The 22,602-nt window shown below is 45.6% G+C and overlaps 1 protein-coding gene across 4 annotated transcripts in view; it reads right to left on the reverse strand.

The window, feature by feature from the left end:
- The window catches only part of LOC109892551 (roundabout homolog 1-like), a 171,241-nt gene that overhangs the window by 131,711 nt on the left and 16,928 nt on the right, over positions 1–22,602 (reverse strand). For all 4 annotated transcript variants that reach the window (XM_031826455.1, XM_031826453.1, XM_031826454.1 and 1 more), the window contains exon 2: positions 11,423–11,749. In XM_031826455.1, the coding sequence (XP_031682315.1) occupies positions 11,423–11,749 (327 nt within the window). The remainder of the gene's footprint in view (positions 1–11,422; positions 11,750–22,602) is intronic.

A 22,602-nucleotide genomic window follows, 5' to 3' on the forward strand; every position in this document is an offset into this window, starting at 1 on the left:
GTTGGGGGGTGTAACTCAATACTAGGAAAATATTCTGAACGTTTGGTATACTCTTGAAAGGGGTGGGGCTCAAGCTGCATCCCTGTTTCACCCCACGCACACTTGTTTGTGTACATGGATTTATAATCTTGTAGGTTTTCTCTCTCTCTCTCCCGATCTCCTCTGTCTCTCATTCAGATGATGGCCATTCCCCCTCCTCCCACTAACAATTCCAGCTTTTTAAGGAAACTCATGTCCCTGTCCATCAAAGCCAAGCCCAGTGTATGTCTTTCTTAGAATGTAATATACTACACACAGCTCTTGTTTCACCACCACACCCTCTCCAGAGAGAGATAGAGAGAGAGGGGGGGGGGGGGGGGGCTTGACTGGGACAAAGAGGAAACAGGTCCGGTACATACATGTCTGCCTGTCTCCCTGCCTTTCTTCTGTTTACATCTGAAATGATCCCATTACGCAACCCCATCAGGTTAGATCCCTCCTCTGGTGTCCATGCAGCCATCCACTCAGTATGTATATTGTGTGTGTATCATGTAAGAGTGTGTATCGTGTAAGAATGTGTATGAGTGATGTTGTGGAAGTGTGGGTATTTATGTGACTCATTACCTCATCCATAGAGGGCAACCTGATGCTTGGAGGTTCAACTTTAGACCCTGCCGCAAGCCTAACTGTCTCTCAAATGGCACACTGCCCAATTAGGTCAACAATTTCATTTATTTGTCTTCATTCACTGGCCCTAAAACAGAATCTACTACCCAATAACCTTAAGTGTACAATGTCCATGACTTTCCCTTTACCTCAATAAAGAGCTCCATGATTGAATCAACTCTCTGAGGTCAATAGAACCCATGCTCATTTCCTAGGGTCCTCTAGGCTCCCTGCAGGCAGAGAAATATGTTGAGTGTCCTGCCTGACATTTATTGGATGGGAACTAGGTTATACATCTTGTTTTCCCTTCCTTCAGTTACAGCATGGCTCTGCTGGACTGCGCGTGTGTGTGTTTTGAGTGTACATGTGAGTTTCTGCTTACCGGGCGATATCCCGGCCCCTCAGTCATGCTTCAGGCTCCAGTACACACTACATCTGTCACTGTCTCTGCTCTGTCACTTCAGCTCTCCGTCCCCAAAAGAACAAGTCTCACTTCTTCACCATGAAGGACAGAGAGCGGAGCCCACACTTCTCCATCTGTTTCTCTACGTCTCTGTCACTTATCTCCCTCTCAATTCAAGGGTTTTATTGGCATAGGAGACATATGTTAACATTGCCAAAGCAAGTGAAATAGATAATAGAAATAGATAATAAACAAAAATGAATAGTAAACATTACAACTCACAGAAGTTCCAGAATAATAAAGACATTTCAAATGTCATATTATGTCTATATACAGTGTTGTAGTGATGTGCAAATAGTTAAAGTACAAAAGGGAAGAAAAAAAAAACATAGATATGGGTTGTATTTCTCTCTCTCTCAATCTCTCTCATAGTCTGGCTTTAACCATGCTTACACATTTCCAATGCTGTTTGTGTCATCACACACACAATGCACACACAGACAGAGTAAGTGTTTTTGATGCTCTGTACTGTAACCCTATAGGAGTCTCTCTCCCCAGTATGGGGGAGCAGCAGCAGCAGTAGGCAGTAGGCACTAACACAAAGAGCCACTCCCGCTGGGCTATTCTACAGAGAGCTCTTTCATCCACACCATGAGCTCATACATTAACATGACACATCACCATGAGCTCATACATTAACATGACACATCACCATGAGCTCATACATTAACATGACACATCACCATGAGCTCATACATTAACATGACACATCACCATGAGCTCATACATTAACATGACACATCACCATGAGCTCATACATTAACATGACACATCACCATGAGCTCATACATTAACATGACACATCACCATGAGCTCATACATTAACATGACTCATTTGAAGATGTGATCAAAAGACGGTGACTACCTCCTCTAAAGACAGCCAGTGGAAAATGGGGGGAAAGGCCAGAGCAATGAAAGGAATTATCTCTGAGCAGGTCAAACTTCTGACCAACACACATCATCACTGGTCACCTCACATCTCCCTCCATCCTCCACTCTCTATCCCCGTTACCATTACCCATAATCCCCTCTGCCTGCTCTGTGTCTGAGCTACCCCTCGGGGATAGGGCTGTGGCGGTCATGAAATCTTATCAGCTGGTGATTATCAAGTAAATAACTGCCGGTCTCACGGTAATTGACCCTTAATTAACATAAACACGTTTTAGCATCTCCTGGCTTCCACCAATAGCCTACAAGCCACTGATGCAGATCTTTGGAACATCTACATTTAAAAAAATAATTAATTAATCAATTTAGTATAGCCTACACCATTACAAAAAAAATCCATGATTTATTTTAGACAGATCTAAAGAAACATGATATGAATCAAATGTAGTCAATTACAGAAGAACATAATAGCATACTCTGAGTTGTCCTTATGTTAGGCCCTGATCTGGCTATCCACTATGGCTGTGGGCTACACTAGTTCATTTGGCAGACAAAAAGAATGTAATGTCACGGGCGTGGATCAGCTTTAATATAGCAAAACGATTGTGGCTGCTATGATATAACTTTTTCAATTTAAATGATTATCCAAAATTCTTGCAACAAATAGAATGTTATATGTTACACTACCGTTCAGAGGTTTGGGTTCACTTAGACATTTCCTTGTTTTTGAAAGAAAAGCAAATGTTTTGTCCATTAATAAAAATAAAATAATATATATATATATATGTAGGATACTGCCCATATTATGTTTTGTTATATTATGTTACTTGTCTTTGGTCAGAGGTTCAGGAATGGTTGAAGAATTGCAACATTTACCTGGAGTTAACCCTGCAAATAGTACTGCTGGGTGATCTGAAAACTCATAGTCAATCTATCAATAATATAATAATTATAATATAATATAATAATTATTACAGTCTGTAGAAACTATGAGAATAGAAAGGTTCAGAACTTTTGTGAAGCATCACAGCACAGTTGAAAATACATGGCAAATAGAAAACAAAACTGATGGGACTAAAAACAAACAAAAGATAACTCATGTAAAATATATGTCCTTAAAATGTATATAGTATGTATAAGCTGGAAGTAGAAGTCTATGTGTTGACCACTAGTTTATTCCAATTAAGGGAGGGGTGGTAGGGTTAGGGGGAAATAATAAAGGAGAACATATACAGTACCAGTCAAAAGTTTGGACACACATACTCATTCCAGGGTGTTTCTTTATGTTTTACTCTCTACATTGTAGTGAAGACATCTAAACTGAAAGAATACATAAGGAATCATGTAGTAACCAAAAATGAGTTTAAAAATCAAAATATATTTTATACTTGAGAATCTTCAAAGTAGCCATCCTTTGCCTTGATGACAGATTTGCACACTCTTGGAATTCTCTCAACCAGCTTCATGAGAAAGTCACCTGGAATGCATTTCAATTAACAGGTGTGCATTGTTAAAAGTTAACTTGTGGAATTTCTTTCCTTCTTAATGCATTTGAGCCAATCAGTTTTGATGTGACAAGTAGGGGTGGTACACAGAAGATATTATCACCCTATTTGGTAAAAGACCAAGTCCATATTATGGCAAGAACAGCTCAAATAAGCAAAGAGAAACAACAGAAAGTTTCAAGAAAGTTTCTATAAGTGCAGTTGCAAAAACCACCATGAGCTATGATGAAACTGGCTCTCATGAGGACACAGGAAAGGAGGACCCAGAGTTACCTCTGCTGCAGAGGATAAGTTCATGAGAGTTACCAGCCTCACAAATCGGCAATTAACTGGCCCTCAGATTGCACCTCACAGAGTTCAAGTAACAGACACATCTCAAAATCAACTGTTCAGAAGAGACTGTGTGAATCAGGCCTTCATGGTCAAATTGCTGAAAAGAAACCAATACTAAAGGACACCAATAAGAAGAAAATATTTGCTTCGGCCAAGAAACACGAGCAATAGACATTAGACCGATGAAAATCTGTCCTATGGTATGATAAGTCCAAATTTGAGACTTTAGGTTCCAACCGCCGTGTCTCTGTGAAACGCAGAGTAGGTGAACAGATGATCTCCGCATGTGTGGGTCCCACCGTGAAGCATGGAGGAAAAGGTGTGATGGTACTTTGCTGGTGACACTGTCAGTGATGTATTTAGAAGTCAAGGCACAGTTAACCAGCATGGCTACCATAGCATTCTGCAGCGATACGCCATCCCATCAGTTTTGTGCTTAGTGGGACTAGCATTTGTTTTTCAACAGTACAATGACCCAAAACACACCTCTAGGCTGTATAAGGGCTATTTGACCAAGAAGGAAAGTGATGGAGTGCTGCATCAGATGACCTGGCCTCCACAATCACCCGACCTGAACCCAACTGAGATGGTTTTGGATGAGTTGGATCGCAGAGTGAAGAAAAAGTGGCCAACAAGTGCTCTACATATGTGGGAACTTCTTCAAGACTATTGGAAAGGCATTACAGGTGACTACCTTATGAAGCTGGTTGAGAGAATGTAAAGCTGTCATCAAGGCAAAGGGTGGCTACTTTGATGAATTTAAATTATAAAATATATTTTGATATGTTTAACATTCTTTTGCTTATTACATGATTCCATATGTGTTATTTCATTGTTTGGATGTCTTCAATATTATTCTAAAATGTAAAAATAAAGAAAAAAACGCTTGAATGTGTCACACCCTGATCTGTGTGTCGCCCATCTTCCTCATTATCCCCAGTGTATTTATACCTGTGTTCTCTGTTTGTCTGTTGCCAGTTCGTCAGCATATTTTCCCATCTCCCTGCGTTCTCAAGTTCTGTTTCCCCGGTTCTGACCATTCTGCCTGCCCTGACCCCGAGCCTGCCTGCCGTCCTGTACCTGCCTGACTCTGAACCGTTTACGAACCTCCGCCTGTCCTGACCCCGAGCCTGCCTGCTGTTCTGTACCTTATTGACTCTGCCATGGATTACAGACCTCTGCCTGCCTTTGACCTGTACTTTGCCTGCCCCCTGTTTGGGTCAACAAGCATCTGTGACCCTAGCTGTCTGCATCTGGGTCTAATCCTGAGTTCTGATAGAATGAGTAGGTGTGTCCAATCTTTTGACTGGTACTGCGTTTGCGTATATATATACAGGGACAACTCCTGCGTCACTGCGAACGCTTTGAGTTGAATCAGTAGGACATAAGTCAAGTTAGCCTCTACAAACTTGCCCTCAACATCCCAAAAGAAACTTGCCAGGTCAGAACAGAGAGAATGAAGAAAGAAAGAAAGAAAGGTTTGCTGTTAGGCAGCACAGTAGATCTCCTTAGAGTGAGTCAGTGGAGTGGACACATGAAGTACTGTAGCTGGGTGATAGATGGATACAACATGTGACTGTGGCAGGGACAGAGTGTGAGGGCATGCCCATTGTCGTTAATCCCTGTCAACAGGAAGTAGAGGAACGCTGCTTTGAGTGCTTCCCTCTCTTCCCTCTGTCCCTGTTGTCTTTCCTGCCTACTGCCAAAACCAGTGCTTTTGTCACCTCCAGCACCCCTCCCCTCCCTTATAGGTTCACCAAGCATTGGTTGATGTGTATTTTGGGGGGACAATGGGGTGAAAGCGTGCCTAATTGGCAGCACCACAGGCTTATCCCTCACACTGGGCAGACTCAGCAGAAATACACTGGCATCAGTTAGGTTCACAGTAACCCTTAGTCTAAACTACAGCACTACTAGATACTCAAACACACATAAACACATCTATTATGGATGGTACAGTAGGTGGGTCGTATAGTAACAGTTCACCAACCTTTTTGGAGTATTATTTTACTACAGGGATCTGAAGCAGACATTGAAATGATGCATTTGTCACATCTCAAAAACCGTACCCCTGAGCTCTCTGACAGTCCCAACCTATCCTTGACCCCTCACTAAGACTCAGGTGGTGGAAGGCCGCGTGTTCATGGATATGAGGTGGTTCTGGGACAGCGAGGACATGCTCAGCCCTGAGAGGCCCAGGACACATGCTGAGACACGCCATGTGAGCATAACTTAAATTACCTCACCCTGCAACTGGGTATACCCACTACTGAGAAGAGTGGTTTACACAACTGTACAAAACAGATAAAATGGTAAAACAGGGATGGGTGGAAGAATAATTAGAAGGAAGAGAGGGGGGGGGGGTAGCGTGTTCTCCTGGGATCCCTAGCCTTTTCCCTTGACTGTGAGAGGACCACACAGGAAGCAGAGAACTAAATACATCAGGGGACTGACTGAAGGGAAGCAAGGGAAGCTCCTTGTAATAAAGTTAATGAAAGACAAATAGTCTGGCAAGTAAACAAAGTATCTTCAGTGGAACTTGGCAAAGGGTTAGAAGAGAGAGACAGAGAGTAGGGTGCAGGCTCTATTTAAGGCTTCATGTTAGAGGTGTAGGCTAAACTAGAGAGAAGATGAGTGTTGTGGGGGGGGGGGGGGCAGGGACCTAGGTCCTGGGGGATGAGGGGACAGGGGGTGAGGGGACAGGAGGTGAGGGGATGGGGGTGAGGGGACAGAGGGAGAGCAGAGGCCTAGAAGACAGGGGCTACAGAGAGATAGAAGTAGGTCAGTGTATAAGGGAAGTTTGCATGCAACTACAGCAGGTCACCTTTCAGTGCGGTCAGGTCGGGCAAAGATAAGTCAATTATACGCGTAAATGTGTAATTTGATTCACTGATGTTTCTATTAAGCTCTGGTTGTGCTAAATTAGCTTTGATGAAAAACACATTCCTTCTACTCAACAGGAGGACACGGACATTAGACATAGTGTGAATGTGCGTGATTAGACCGTGTGAATCTGCGTGATTATACAGTGTGAATATGCTTGCGTAGGAGTGTGGTTGTGTGTCGGTACCCATGTTTATAAGCACCCGTGTGTGAGAGAGTTCATGTGGCGTGTGATAGAAACATACTCTGGAGAAATAAAACACCCAAGACCAAACAGAGAACCTTATCTCACATCCAGTTTGTTGTTTGTCTTCACATGGCTGTGACACATTCACTGTATAATGTGTTTGTTCAGCTGCACAAAAGAAGGTTGGTTCATTGGTCAAGTTTAAAATAAGAGGCAAATAAACCTGTAAGAGAACTCTGAGAGCGTTTGTACAATTGGTCTGGCAGACTTACCACGAAACAAGCTGGTGCATCAACAAACTAAGCGAAAACGAGTCCTGAACTACACAGTCTAGGATACACTGAACAACAGCTAGACCAGGCCCCTTCCAAAAACTGCACCGATTATAAAGCATTGTAAGATTACATATGAATAAACAGTGTTACAGTACTACATCACCCCAGGCAGCTAGAATATGAAATATATAGAGAGGTATATGCATGGTTATTCCTGCCCTGACATGTGAAACCCTCCTGTTCTTCAAAGGCCTTAAAGGTAGCGTGTAGAGTATTACTTTATTCATCCCAACTTGGGAAATAGTTTATCACAGCATGCATCATCAATAACTTACACGGTAGTGACGGTTGGAGTTGCTCCTTCCGTGTTTGTAGCTCCAGAAAAGCCATGCTAAACCCTGGGACCGACTCTGCCCTCCCTACCTGTCAGACAACCAGCACTGGTTGAAACAAGGATTACCACTACAGGCCCATTAGCAAGGACTAATAGAGAAAAAGCCAAAATGGAGCTGTTATTTTAATGTTGAAAAAAGGCTGTTTTCCGTGATAGCAAAGGGCGGGACAAATACACTCAGGAGGATTACTGCTCTCTCTCCCTAGGGTTTCACAGGGTGTTTTGGACAGGACAGAGGATCAAACTGTATTGAAAATCCTTATATAACCCAAAAACTGCTAGACTATATTTCACATTTACTATGGACAGACGATACACTTCCTAACCAAAGGTTTGTGGACACCTGCTCGTCAAACATCTCATTCCAAAATAATGGGCATTAATATGGAGTTGATCCCCCTTTGCTGCTATAACAGCCTCCACTTTTCTGAGAAGGCTTTCCACTAGATGTCGGGACAATGCTGTGGGAACTTGCTTCCATTCAGACATGAGAGAATTAGTGAGGTCACTGATGTTAGGCGATTAGGCCTGGCTCACAGTCGGCGTTGCAATTCATCCCAAAGGTGTTTGATGTGGTTGAGGTCAGGGCTCTGTGCAGGCCAGTCAAGTTCCTCCACAACGATCTTGATAAACTATTTGTGTATGCATCTCGCTTTGTGCACGGTGGGAATTGTCATGCTGATACAGGAAATGACCTTCTGCAAACTGTTGCCACAAAGTTGGAAACACAGAATTGTCTAGAATGTAATTGTATGCTGTAGCGTTAACATTTCTTTTCACTGGCCTAGCCCGAACCATGAAAAACAGCCCTAGACCATTATTCCTCCTCTACCAAACTTTACAGTTTGCACTATGCATTGGGGCAGGTAGCGTTCTCCTCAAATCCGCCAAACCCAGATTTGTCCATCAGACTACCAGATGGTGAAGCATGATTCCCCACTCCAGAGAACGCGTTTCCACTACTCCAGAGTCAAATCAAATCAAATCAAATCAAATGTATTTATATAGCCCTTCGTACATCAGCTGATATCTCAAAGTGCTGTACAGAAACCCAGCCTAAAACCCCAAACAGCAATCAATGCAGGTGTAGAAGCACGTCAGAATCAGAGTCAAATCAAATCAAATCAAATCAAATCAGAGTCAGAATGGTGGTGAGCTTTACACAACTACAACCAACACATGGCATTGTGCATGGTGATCTTAGGAATGTGTGCGGCTGCTCAACCATGGAAAACCATTTCTTGAAGCTCTCAACGAACAGTTATTGTGCTGATGTTGCTTCCAGAGGCAGTTTGTAACATTGTGTTGCAACCGAGGACAGATGATTTTTACGCGCTTCAGCACTCGGCGGACCCATACTCTTGTATAGAGCAAGCTAGCATTTTACCTTGGTTGACCTTGCACTGGGGTTTAGAAAATAAACAACGATGACAAAAAGAATAAACAGGCTGCCATACTCTGCAGATAGTTCCAACGGTCCAGTAAGGGGCCAGTAGCGTAATTAGTATCGTTGAGCTGACTTCAGGTAAACTGTATGCAGGCTCAGATACAGATAATATGAAGGCTCGGGCTGCATGTTTTGTGTCTGGCATGGCTGTAGTCATCTTAGATGCTGTTCAAAGGCTGAACTAGAGTGAGAGATTGAGAGAGTGAGAGAGATTGAGAGAGTGAGAGAGTGAGGGAGAGTGAGAGAGTGAGAGAGTGAGAGAGAGTGAGAGAGTGAGAGAGTGAGAGAGAGAGAGAGAGAGTGAGAGTGAGAGTGAGAGAGAGAGAGAGAGAGAGAGAGAGAGAGAGAGAGAGAGAGAGGCCCCTCACGTAGACACTCACCAACCAAGACTTCACAAAATTGGACAAACACCAAATTGAGACTCTGCATGCAGAATTCTGCAAAAATATCCTCAGTGTACAACGTAGAACACCAAATAATGCATGCAGAGCAGAATTTGGCCGATACCCACTAATGATCCAAATCCAGAAAAGAGCCGTTAAATTCTACAACCACCTAAAAGGAAGCCATTCCCAAACCTTCCATAACAAAGCCATCACCTACAGAGAGATGAACCTGGAGAAGAGTTCCCTAAGGAAGCTGGTCCTGTGGCTCCGTCCACAAACACAAACAGACCCCACAGAGCCCCAGGGCAACAGCACAATTAGACCAAATCATGAGAAAACAAAAAGATAATGAGTTGACACATTGGAAAGAATTAACAAAAAAACAGAGCAAACTAGAATGCTATTTGGCCTTAAACAGAGAGTACACAGTGGCAGAATACCTTACCACTGTGACTGACCCAAACTTAAGGAAAGCTTTGACTATGTACAGACTCAGTGAGCATAGCCTTGCTATTGAGAAAGGCCACCGTAGGCAGACGTGGCTCTCAAGAGAAGACAGGCTATGTGCTCACTGCCCACAAAATGAGGTGGAAACTGAGTTGCACTTCCTAACCTCCTGCCCAAGTATGACAATATTAGAGAGACATATTTCCCTCAGATTACACAGATCCACAAAGAATCCAATTTTGATAAACTCCCATATCTACTGGGAAGAAAATTCCACAGTGTGCCAACACAGCAGCAAGATTTGTGATCTGTTGCCACAAGAAAAGAGCAACCAGTGAAGAACAAACACCATTGTAAATACAACCCATATTTACGCTTATTTATTTCCCTTGTGTACTTTAACCATTTGTACATTGTTACAACACTGTATATATATATATATATATATATATATATATATATATATATAATATGACATGTGTAATGTCTGTATTGTTTTGAAACTTCTGTATGTGTAATGTTTACTGTAAATTTTTATTGTTTATTTCACTTTTGTATATTATCTACCTCACTTGCCTTGGCAATGTTAACACATGTTTCCCATGCCAATAAAGCCCCTTGAATTGAATTGAGAGAGAGAGAGAGAGAGAGAGAGAGAGAGAGAGAGAGAGAGAGAGAGAAGAGAGAGAGAGAAGAGAGAATTGAGAAGAGAGAAGAGAGAGAGAGAGAGAGAGAGAGAGAGAGAGAGAGAGAGAGAGAGGAGAGATACTTGAGAGAGAGAGAGAGAGAGAGAGAGAAGAGAGGAGAGGAGAGAGAAGAGAGAAGAGAGAATTGAGAAGAGAGAAGAGAGAGAGAGAGGAGAGAGAATTGAGAGAGAGAGAGAGAGAGAGGAGAGATACTTGAGAGAGAGAGAGAGAGAGAATTGAGAGAGAGAGAAGAGAGAGAGAGAGAGAGAGAGAGAAGATAGAGAGAGAGAGAGAGAGAGACAGAGAGAGAGGAGAGAGAGGAGAGATAATTGAGAGAGAGAGAGAGAATAGAGAGAGAGAGAGAAGTGAGAGACAGAGATAGATAGAGAGAGAGAGGAGAGATAATTGAGAGAGAGAGAGAGAGAGAGAAGAGAGAATTGAGAGAGAGAGAAGAGAGAATTGAGAGAGAGAAGAGAGAATAGAGAGAGAGAGAGAAGATAAGGAGAGAGACAGAGAGAGAGAGAGGAGAGAGAGAGAGAGAGAGGAGAGAATTGAGAGAGAGAGGAGAGGAGAGAGAGAGAGAGAGAGAGAGAAGGGCCAGACTTGTCATCACCATGAGACCATGACTTCACAGTCTATACTGGTCCATGGCTCTTGACTGGGCTGGTTTGGTGCTGTGGTTGGTGACATTGGATATTCTCCTTTTTGTGATCGTCCCAACCTGGCAGGAACCACAGTACTGCTCAGACATCTAATGAATGGCTGCTTTCTGTAATTATTAAGTGTAATAAAGAAGTGATATCCTGAGACTAAGGTCATACACCAGCCCAGCCCCGAGGTGGTTTTAACCCACCACCACCCTGAGAGAGAGAGCATTACTTACTGGCTACTTCCAGTGAGGCGTTGTGGCTAATGGCCTGGCCCAGGTAGTTACGGGCCACACACACGTAGCTGCCGTCGTCTGGCTTGCTACGTCGGCCGTGGACGATGCGCAGGAAGAAGAGGGAGCCACTGGGCAGCAACATGCGGTGGGAACGGGGGTTGTCCCGGTCTGTCTCCACCCGCTCCCCGTCCTTGTACCACTCCACCGTGGGGGCGGGACGCCCCTCCGCCTTGCAGTTGAGGGTGGCCGGCTCCCCCTTGGACACGATGAGGTCAGAGGGGTGCTCCACGATCCGAGGAGGGGAGTCATCCTGACGCAGACGAGATCCTGAGACGAGAGGAGACATTACATGAGATTTACATTGCACGTACGCTGAAGCCTTCCCTGACCGGATGCCCCTCATGTTTCTCAAAATAAAAATAAATAGATAATAAATTCCTCTATCTTCCAGTAAAGAGATCTTCTTCCTCGGATTTCAACCTCTTTCAACCTCCCGAACAGGCTGACATCTCCTGAATAGGTGTTGAACTAAGGTCATTCTAGTATTTGAACACTTTTTTTTGTCTCACTTGCCTCACTCTGTTAAATACTTATTTACATTTGTAAGGCCTAAGCACAATATAATCAGCACATGCCATGACCCAAACATCACTCTGGCATATGAATGCATTCCTCACCCTCATCCTTAACCATAGGCCAGAGGGCAGGGTCTGTCCCTCCCCTTTTACACACACACAATATTGTAGCCCTCTGAGGAAGCATGCATGAGAAAAAGTAGCTTATTAGAGTCTGGGGGAATAGAAACTGTGTGGAGACCATATTTATCACGCACACAGAGACACACACATTAACAAAGCACCCACTAAGATGAAGTGATTTACTTCACAAACTCACTCAAACATGCACATGCACACCACACACACACACAGAGAGACACACACGCTATACATCTCTCTAATGCATAAATAGCCCAGGAAGCCATACCGTGTCTGTAATGCACACATCCAGCAGTACAGTACATATCAGTCTCAGCAGTTGTTCACTTCAGCAGCAGCACAGTAATTAGACAGGGCAATATCGTAGCTGTGCTGGTGGATGTACCAACTGTTATCCTGTCTGACATTCTAATGAACACACATTGTCATGTGGCAGACACAATGTTTCTCTATTGTTTAAGGGCCCAGAGCCCCAGGAGGCAATACATAGCAGTAAGCACAGCTGGCATATCTTAATAAATAATTCTTCTCTTAAATCTCCACTGCAAAAACAAAATGTTGTTTATAGTTGTGAGAGTATGATATGAGCATTTTTCTAAATCTATATGTTCTGTGCTATAAACTGATTATAAGGGTGTAAAACCTAATGCTGTTAATTTTCAATATGGACGCTTTATAATATTTTCCAAGGCTCTCGCGCTCTCTGTTGATATGCATAAAGCTCAGAGACAGGGAGAGATAGAAGAGAGCGGGAGGTTTACTTTGAAACATGTACAACCCCGCTGAAGGAATTCAGGGCTATTCACTCCTGTGAAGCGCTGAGGCAGACGGGTCTAGCTGTTAATCAACTTCCATTTGTCAGAAGTCTTTGATCCTGCTGTCGGCACAGTAACACTCTCTGAGAGGGAGAAGAAGAGAAAGCTGCTATGTCCACTGTATGTTTTATTAAACAAGGCTTTGAAGTGTTTCCATGTTCTGCCATGGGGTTTAGCCCTCCCTAATAAATTATTTCAACCAAAAAATTAGATCTATCAGGCAGCAGTATTTCTTTAAGGAATTATACATTAACATTCTGCTGGGTAAGTGGTGCAAAGCTGCAGAAGATGGCAGATTGGGAGCTGGGCAGGCAGCGGGCAGGCAGGCAGGCAGCCAGGTAGCGGGAAGGCAGGCAGCCAGGTAGCGGGAAGGCAGGCAGGCAGGCAGGCAGCCAGATAGCGGGCAGGCAGGCAGGCAGGCAGCGGGCAGGCAGGCAAGTAGGCAGGCAGGCAGGTAGGTAGGCAGGCGGGTAGGCAGGCAGCCAGGTAGCGGGCAGGCAGGTAGCGGGTAGGCAGGCAGGCAGCCAGGTAGCGGATAGGCAGGCAGGCAGGCAGGCAGGTAGGCAGGCAGGTAGGCAGCCAGGTAGCGGATAGGCAGGCAGGCAGGCAGGCAGCCAGGTAGCGGGCAGGCAGGCAGGCAGTCAGGCAGTCAGGCAGGCAGGCAGGCAGCGGGCAGGCAGGCAGTCAGTCAGTCAGTCAGGCAGGCAGTTAGCAGGCAGGCAGTGGGCAGGCAGGCAGTTAGCAGGCAGGCAGGCAGTCAGGCAGGCAGGCAGGCAGTTAGCAGGCAGGCAGCGGGCAGGCAGGCAGCAGGCAGGCAGGCAGGCAGCAGGCAGGCAGGCAGGCAGGCAGCAGGCAGGCAGGCAAAAGGCAGGCAGGCAGCAGGCAGGCAGTTAGCAGGCAGGCAGTGGGCAGGCAGGCAGCAGGCAGCAGGCAGGCAGGCAGCCTACAGCTCTCTCAGAATATTATTTATGACAATGGAGTGGGAGAAGGTGTGTGTGGGTGTGTGGTGTGCGTACATGCGTGTGTGCACATTGTAGATCATTCAAATGGGTGTAAGCTAAAACACCTGGTCTTAATGGTGAGTAATTATCTTCTCCAAATCAAGAGTGCTGGCATGTGCAACTGCGTCCTTGTGTGTTTGCGAGTAGAGCCTCTCCTTGAAGTCATTACGGAAAACCTGGAGATATGGGCCAAAACTTCCATCTATACAAACACTAACAATCACACAGTCTCCTCCTACTCTGTTTACCTGTCACTCATTCCACAGTGTCCTGGCCTCCTGAGTCCCCCCCCCCCTCCCTCAGGGGATATTAGATAAAGGCTCCTTAATGAGCTCCATGTTATTGCCTCCCTCCATCCATCCCTCCGTCCTTCTATCCTTCCGTTCCACCATCTCTCCAGATTTAACTCATCTTCTTCCCTGTTACAACTAACAAAGGACATTTGTACTGGCTATACTGTAGCTACCCTTACTATTTGAACAGATCCACTTTGGCATAAAAAGGTTTAAGTGCTTCACTATGCTTGTCTGTGTGTGATACTCTGAGAGAGAGAGAGAGAGAGAGAGAGAGAGAGAGAGAGAGAGAGAGAGAGAGAGAGAGAGAGAGAGAGAGAGACAGAGAGACAGAGAGAGACAGAGAGAGACAGAGACAGAGAGACAGAAACAGAGAGACAGAGAGACAGAGAGAGAGGACAGTTAATACTGTCCAGTAATTGCAGCCATTTGTGGGTGGTACAGTATATTACCTGTTTTACTGCCTGTTGGGAACACAGGGGTGTGATTTGGCTGCTCTTTCATGTGGCCGGGAGCACAGTGGTTCACAGTGCTGACTTACAGGGCCCGCAGTGGGTCTGACTGGGGAGTTCATGTTTTATAATGCATGTTTTATAATGCTTTAATGGGGAGATGATGCAGTAGAGCAGATACAGAGCCCTAACTCATAGACCTACACCAGAGAAGCTGCAACACGTTACTGTACTGTAGCACAGAGACTGTGGGGGGAGGAGCAGTCACAGTGCTGTCGTCCTACTGATTCCTTTAAACCACAAATAGTCAGCCACATAAATACCTCACACATTGTATGTCTGTTGGATGCGTGTGCTCTTTGTCTTCCTCTGGAAATGACTACGGATTTGCTACATTACAAATAGAAATGATATACTGTACATTCAGTGATGCTATGACTTCAGTGCAGTAGGTATGGCATTCCACTGGCTCAACAGAATTCTAGACACAGACCTTGATGGCAAGGTGCTGCTGGGAATGTCACTGAAAGAGGGCACTCCGATTGATCAACTGCTGCTTCCAGTCAGCCTCACCCTGAATCACAGGCACATATGCACATGCGCATGTGCACTCACTCACACACGCACGCACACACACAGACACACACACAGGACCATTGCACCCCACATCCCCCATCAGGTAGAGGGAAACTGATCTATGGGAAGATCGATAATGTCTATACTCTCCATTTCATCAGCAGAGCGTTCGGGTAGTAAGAAGGGACAGAGGGCCAGGTGGTTCCACACACCTACATCTCCTTTTCCAGTAGTGCTCATTACTCTGTCCCATGGATAACACTGAAAACCCACCAGGACAGAGAACCTACATGCCTGGTCATCCTGAGAACAATGATCTAATTAAGTCTCGCTATAATGAAACGATACATAATTATGGGGTGTTTTCTAAGGCAGGTGAGAGGGCTCCATCAAGCATTTCAAATGAAAGCACAAAAACACAAACACATCCATACACAAACAACTCCATGGTGGAAAATACAGAAAACCACCAACCTAACCGCAGGGCAAGATCATACATATTTCATTTGAATTTCAATAAACGCCCTGTGCAGACATATTCAGAAGGGTAATAAATGGAGTGGAGAACGACCGCCAGTTTACCCAGTTCCCTGTTCTCTGCACGCTTGTTGTGTTGCTTGTTTTAATTATGTTGGGTTTGTGCCTGAGGGGTGTAGAAGCTCCCTGAGCTGGCTGGCGTTACTGGGCTGTAGTATCACCCCGCCACAGGTGGGCTTGAGGAAGACCAAGCCTTATCTGCAAAGAGCCAGTCGAAAGCCAGCACGCAGTCCCACACATAAACACACACACACATACAAATGCACACTCACACACCGAAATGAATGCATACACACAGACCAAAACACACACACATACACACACACACCGCACACACAAACACTGCATGCATGCACACAGACCATAACAGGTACGCATCCACACTGCATGCACCTTGTGAACACACACACACACCAATGTTCATTTGTAAACACCTCTGCCAGACATACACTTCCTTCTTACGACTGTCAATCATCTCTGAGGCTCTTCTGCTGTAGTGATGAGAATCAGCTTTGGTGTGGAGGGGAGGACGAGGGGAATATGAAGGAGGATGGGAGGAGAGAGTGAAGGAAGGAAGACGGGAGAGGTGAATCTCCTCTGTCTTTTCAGAACTGCCCTGGGTTCTCTTTCCAGGAAGAGACAAAGAGAGTGTGAGACCAAGCAAGAGACCATAGTATTGTACAGATATCCAACACACCTTGATAAGCATAGTTCCACCCAGATACTGTATGAACGCATAGAAATTAATGAATGGAAACAGAACAGACATCAACCTCTTTATTAAAACATCAAAGACTATGCAGTGACTGTCTGAGCATATGTCGAGTATTACATTGCTGAGATCAAGTGTGGTTTCATGACTCTGTTGGTGGCCCTGAACGCAAAGTATCTCCTTTACGTTCCTGTGTCTCAGCTTGCCAAACAGAGTGCGATGCCATGAGCGGGGTGATGCAAACACACCACTTAAAGAGATGCGATATCAACCGCAGATCCAAGCATGGCACTTGGGATTACAATGGCTGCAATCTCTCAATGTAAAATAACCACTCTACAGGTAGGAGACCACATTATCACACACACACACACACACACAGGAAATGAGTGGTAAAAACTGATCTGGAGATAAAGGAGTTCCACAGGCAGCAGTGTGAAGATGTGTTGCGTCGGGTTACAGTTTCTGGCCCAGCTTCACACACCAGGCCCACTACAAGCACTCCTTAAACAATGTGAATAATTGTCTACTCGCTGGTTCCCCAAACACCCAGGTACTTGAGTTGCAGTTGGTGACATTGACAGTGTGGAAAGCTTTGGCCACTATGTCACCCCCTGGTATCGGTGATGCCTTAAATGACATCACCGCATCAAGTGGAGAGTCCTGGCCAATCAGAACTGATGTAGCGGGTAAAGTAAATCTGCGCCTGGGGTACGTCTGGGATTACCTATGTATGAGTCTGTCCTGTGGGTTCATAGTGTGGTAAATGGAAGAGTAATCTACTATGTGCATCCTCCCCTCTCATCCCTTTGGCCAAATGGCATAGACAGGAATAGGGGGGAAATTGATTCTTGAAAATGGATTACAACGAACCTCAAGGGTCTTCACACTATCTATCATAACAGTGGACATACACAGAGACAACACACATAGCACTCTGCACTCAGCACTCACATGCAACATACAGGTAACTGCCAAAATAAAGGAAACACCAACATAAAGTGTCTTAAGAGCATTGGGCCATCACGAGCCGCCAGAACACACACACACACACACACACTATGCTCTTTTGAGACTCCTCTTTCAAAGTCACTTCTAGCCATGGTAGCCAAAATAATGGGCAACTGGGCATTTTTATGCATAACCTTAAGCATGATGGGATGTTAATTGCTTAATTAATTTAGGAACCACACCTGTGTGGAAGCACCAGGGGGGGACGATTGCCCCCTCTCAGTGAAGCCACAGACGTTCAAGGCCAACCACGGTCCTGCAGGCATTGTTAGCAGAAAACAGGATCCCCATTATAGTGAATGGAAAAATGGCAAACTTTGTGTAAATAAAAATCTTGGTGCCAATAATTGCTTCTAATACACCAGATGTATGGCCTTGTAACACAGAAGAAGTTATAAGGATAAGTTAGTTGCTAGTGGCAGCCTGCAGTACCCCAGTCAGCTTTCAACTTGAGGGGGCAGCACTGAGCCGAGGATGGAACCAGAGCCAGTCAGGGTGAAATTGGAGGCGAGCGATGGAAGCAAAGCAGAGACAGTGAAGGAGTTGATGGGGAGATTGGAGGAGAGAGTACTGAGAGAGTTGCTGTGTTGGTGCATGAGGCACAACATCCGCCCGACGGAGTGTGTCCTCGATTTGATGTCACCTGAGTCAGCTCTCCATACTCGTCTTGAGGTCCGTGCTAGCCATCTGGTGAAGACTGTGCCAGCCTCACGCACCAGGCCTCCTGTGCGCCTCCCCAGCCCTGCACGTCTGCTGCCAGCTTGGCGCTACAGATCTCCAGTACGCGTTCTTAGCCCGGTGCGCTACATTCCAGCTTCCCGCACCTGCCGGGCTAGGGTGAGGATCCAGCCAGGACGGATGGTGCCAGCCCTGCTCACCAGATCTCCAGTGCTCCCCCACAGCCCGGTCTATCCTGTGCCTCCTTCACGGACCAGGCCTCCAGTAGGTCTCCCCAGCCTGGTGAGTCCTGTGCCTGTGTCCTGTCCGGAGCTGCCAGAGTCTCCCTCCTGTCCGGAGCTGCCAGAGTCTCCCTCCTGTCCGGAGCTGCCAGAGTCCCCCTCCTGTCTGGAGCTGCCAGAGTCAGAGTCGCCCTCCTGTCCTGGGCCTGCTGCGAGGGTCCCCAGTCCGGGGTCGGCGCCATGGGTCCACGTCGCGCTCCAGAGCCGCCACCGCGGATAGATTCCCACCCAAACCATCCCCTATAGGTTGAGGTTTTGCGGCCGGAGTCCGTACCTTTGGGGGGGGGGGGGGGGGGGGGGGGGGGTACTGTCACGCCCTGACCTTAGATCCTTTTTATGTCTCTATTTTGGTTTGGTCAAGGCGTGAGTTGGGGTGGGCATTCTATGTTTTGTGTTCTATGTTTTCTATTTCTGTGTGTTTGGCCGGGTGTGGTTCTCAATCAGAGGCAGCTGTCTATCTTTGTCTCTGATTGAGATCCATACTTAGGTAGCCTTTTCCCACCTGTGTTTTCTGTTTTTGTTTCTGCACCAGACAGAACTGTTTCGGTTTAGTTAGTTCTCTTTGTTGTTTTGTTATTCAGTGTTCAGTTCTATTAATAAATCATGAACACTTACCACGCTGTGCTTTGGTCCACTTCTTCATGCAACGATGACCGTTACAGTGTCCCTCATTGAATCAAGTGTTTCCTTTATTTTGGCATTTTTACATGTATATAGGCACATACATTACACACAAGGTAACTAGGTAAATCTTTATGTGTCACTATGACTGCACCTGGTAGAAAACCTGCCAGGCCTAATGAGAGCAGGCAGATATGAGGGAGGCGTTAGGGGGCGCTATAGAGCAGAGGGACTGCTTGTTGAAACAATCACATTTGTCCATATAAGTCTGTTAGCTGCATTGATGTGATCCACAGGCTAGGCCCAGGATTACTGTCCACACTCTGACAGGGATTTGGAGCTGGCTGGTCCGTAGTTGCTGCTCTATGCCTTTAACAACATCTCTCATTTGGAGAGAGGTCTGCCGTCTCTACAGCTAATTCAACACAGACGGTTATTTAAAAGAACAAACACGAAACAGATGAGAGAGAGAGGGAAAACAAGAGATTTATATTGGGATGGTTTGGTGTTTTTGCTATGATTCTACTTCAGATTCTTCAATAGAGTTGAGACTAATGGGTTGCGGTCTTGAATTAGGTCAGCTTGTCTGTCTCCTGAGAAGGTTTAAGTATGATGTCAATGTTCAGGCTGGGGGAGACCCCCGTACCCTATACTTAATGACCTCATTCGTCTGGGAGTATTTGCGGAACGTCTCTGGCTGGGATCTGGGATGGAAACTAACAGGGAAAAACAGGACGGTATGCAGGGGAAGAGTACAGTGCTGGCACGGAATACTGCGCTGGAACCTGGGAAAGGATGGGATGGACAGGATCAAGTTGGCTGTGACAAAGTCCATTGGACATCAGAGAGAGAGAGAAGACGCTCCGCTCTGCTCCAGACATTAAGTGGAGGAGATTGGAGGAGAGTTGCCTTATGGCTCTCTCAGAGAAACCAGAATGTAGAACCTTTCTTTATCCCCCTCTCTCTCTATCTCTCTCTCTATTCCCCTCTCTCTCTTCCCTGGCCAAGTTTATAATGAGTTCCGGCAAAATGGGATTCAGCAGAACATCTAAGGGTGTGCAGGAGCAGAGCAGTGTTTATGGGTAATCACATGTGTTGAAAGAAACATTCATCAGATCTGTTGGTTACTATACTTTTCAACTGACCACGTACTCCATGTATGCCTCATCTCACCCAGGGGATGCAAATCAAATCCCCCTGATGGGATATATAGTTATATAAAGACGTAACAAATTGATTCTGTCCTCTCCATACCAGAAACTTCAAAGTCAACCGGGACAATGTCAAGTCACCCACTACTTCGTAGTCTGTGTTTCCCATGCATTCCAGACCAGTATTCCAGACATACACACACAGTCACACACTCAGGCTCTTTGTAGTGAAAAATAGGGCAAGAGAGAGTGCCTGGCAGTCTTCTCAGGCTGTATAAACTGCAATTAAATGAACAGCTGAACACTGTCATTTACTCAGGTATGTGGGAGAGGAATGTATGTGTGTTTATGTGCTTGTGTGTGGCCTTCTGTGTGAGCGAGATGCCTACAACCACTCGCTCTCAAAATGTCCACTGACGGTAGCAGTAGTGCCACACACAGTCTATTTGAAACTCACTCCTAAACATGGCTGGAAAATGCTATGAATTCTGATACGTGTAAAGAAGCCCTTTTCAATGTTACGGCCCCTAGTTGAGCATGTGGGCTGTCCACACACACAGTAAGAGCAAACGCCTGGAGCTCGGTCAAACCCCCTGCTGGTGCATTTCTGCCCACTGTGCATTTCACACTGAGAGGAGGCACAGGGTGCAGGATACTAAGTAAGGGAGAGAAATGAAGTTCAATAAGACTGCAAAGTAGTCAGGTAATGTGTGTGTGTGTGTGTGTGTGTGTGTGTGTGTGTGTGTGTGTGTGTGTGTGTGTGTGTGTGTGTGTGTGTGTGTGTGTGTGTGTGTGTGTGTGTGTGTGTGCAATGACAGAGTCTATAGAAAGAGCAGTCTCATACAGGCATGCCAAATCCTCAAATGCTTTTCAAATTTCACACACTAGCGTGACAGTTATTTTCATGGCACTATTTATTTTCTTGACACCATCATACAGAGTAATCCTGAGTGCTGGCAATAGCAGAGTGCTATAATACAGAACTGTGTGCGTGTATCAGCATGAACTACATTTATTTTAGATCTTAATTACGCCCCTGACAGTGGCGGCCTAGATGTGAACTCTCTGTCACACTGTGAGGGGAGACAGCATGAGCTGCACTGAGCACCAAGCCATTTACAGAGCAGCATGGGACCATAGCCCACTCAGGAGTGCATATCCCACTTACAGAACCCCCATCATGCACACACACACACACACACACACACACACACACACACACACTACATCTGTGAGCACAATCAAACAAAACCATACATACACACATACAAACACATTCTTAGAACTTGAAAGGACTCTCTCACCCTTTCAATGTTAATGGCCGGTCTACAGAGGCTATTTCCATAAAGGTGCATGTGAAACAGCAGAATGAATGGTCGGAGCCCTGGATGTTATTGGCCTGGATGGGAATGAATGGCATCATAAATCCAAGGCAGGATTGAGATTCCGAGAAGGCTGTTTTCAGAGGATGCTGATCCTAGACAAGGGAAACAATCCCGGCAGCAGCCAGGTGGAATGAAAGGATCTTGTTGTTGGGATTTAGCACATGATTTACAAGACAATGTAAATGTTTGGAGAGGAAATGAATGAGGGGCCAATACGGCTTGAGTGGGCATTGTCTATCAATACAGCCAAGTAATGTGCTTGGCTGGGGTGTTGTTAAAAAGACATTCCCTTCTGTTGGGGGAGGCTAGGGGCTAGATAAGTGTTCCCCTAGCCTGGCCAAGGCCACAGTCAGTCATTAGCTAGACTAGGAGTTGGGAGCTCCTCAATGGGTCTAAGAGCTGAGACGAATCTACCCTGGGGGGCTAAGGTTGTGACCACACATCCACACATTATAACCCCCATCTCACTCCCCTAGACCCACACCAGTTTCTAAAAGTGATTAAGGTTGGAAACAACTGAGCCTTCGTCGCTCCCCACTCTGACTCTATCCACAGGAGCCACTCTGTCTTCTCCTCCCATTGTATATCCTATGGAACCATCCCTCAAACACTACACAACCGCAAGACAACTTGACCTTTGAGACTCAATAAAAAAGGAATACAGAGGGAAGAGTGGCAATAAAACATGCAGTCTAGCAATACACTGCCCTGCCATGGAGGAGCAAGTCAGTTAATTATAGTGAAGAACAGTCATTCCTAGAGCTCTAAAATTACCCAACCTGAATTCTGCAGGAATTCTTTTAATGTCAATCACTCCCCCCAGGTCTTCTAACCTGGCTAGATGACATTTCTTACTGTATCACTTATCTCTTTCTCTCTACCCTCAAACGCTGCAAGCTGAAATTGAGGGATTGTTAAAGGCACATGTGTGATATATGTGTGAGTGCAGGG

Source organism: Oncorhynchus kisutch, linkage group LG6, assembly GCF_002021735.2.
Source record: "Oncorhynchus kisutch isolate 150728-3 linkage group LG6, Okis_V2, whole genome shotgun sequence".
Taxonomy (NCBI): Eukaryota; Metazoa; Chordata; class Actinopteri; order Salmoniformes; family Salmonidae; genus Oncorhynchus; species Oncorhynchus kisutch.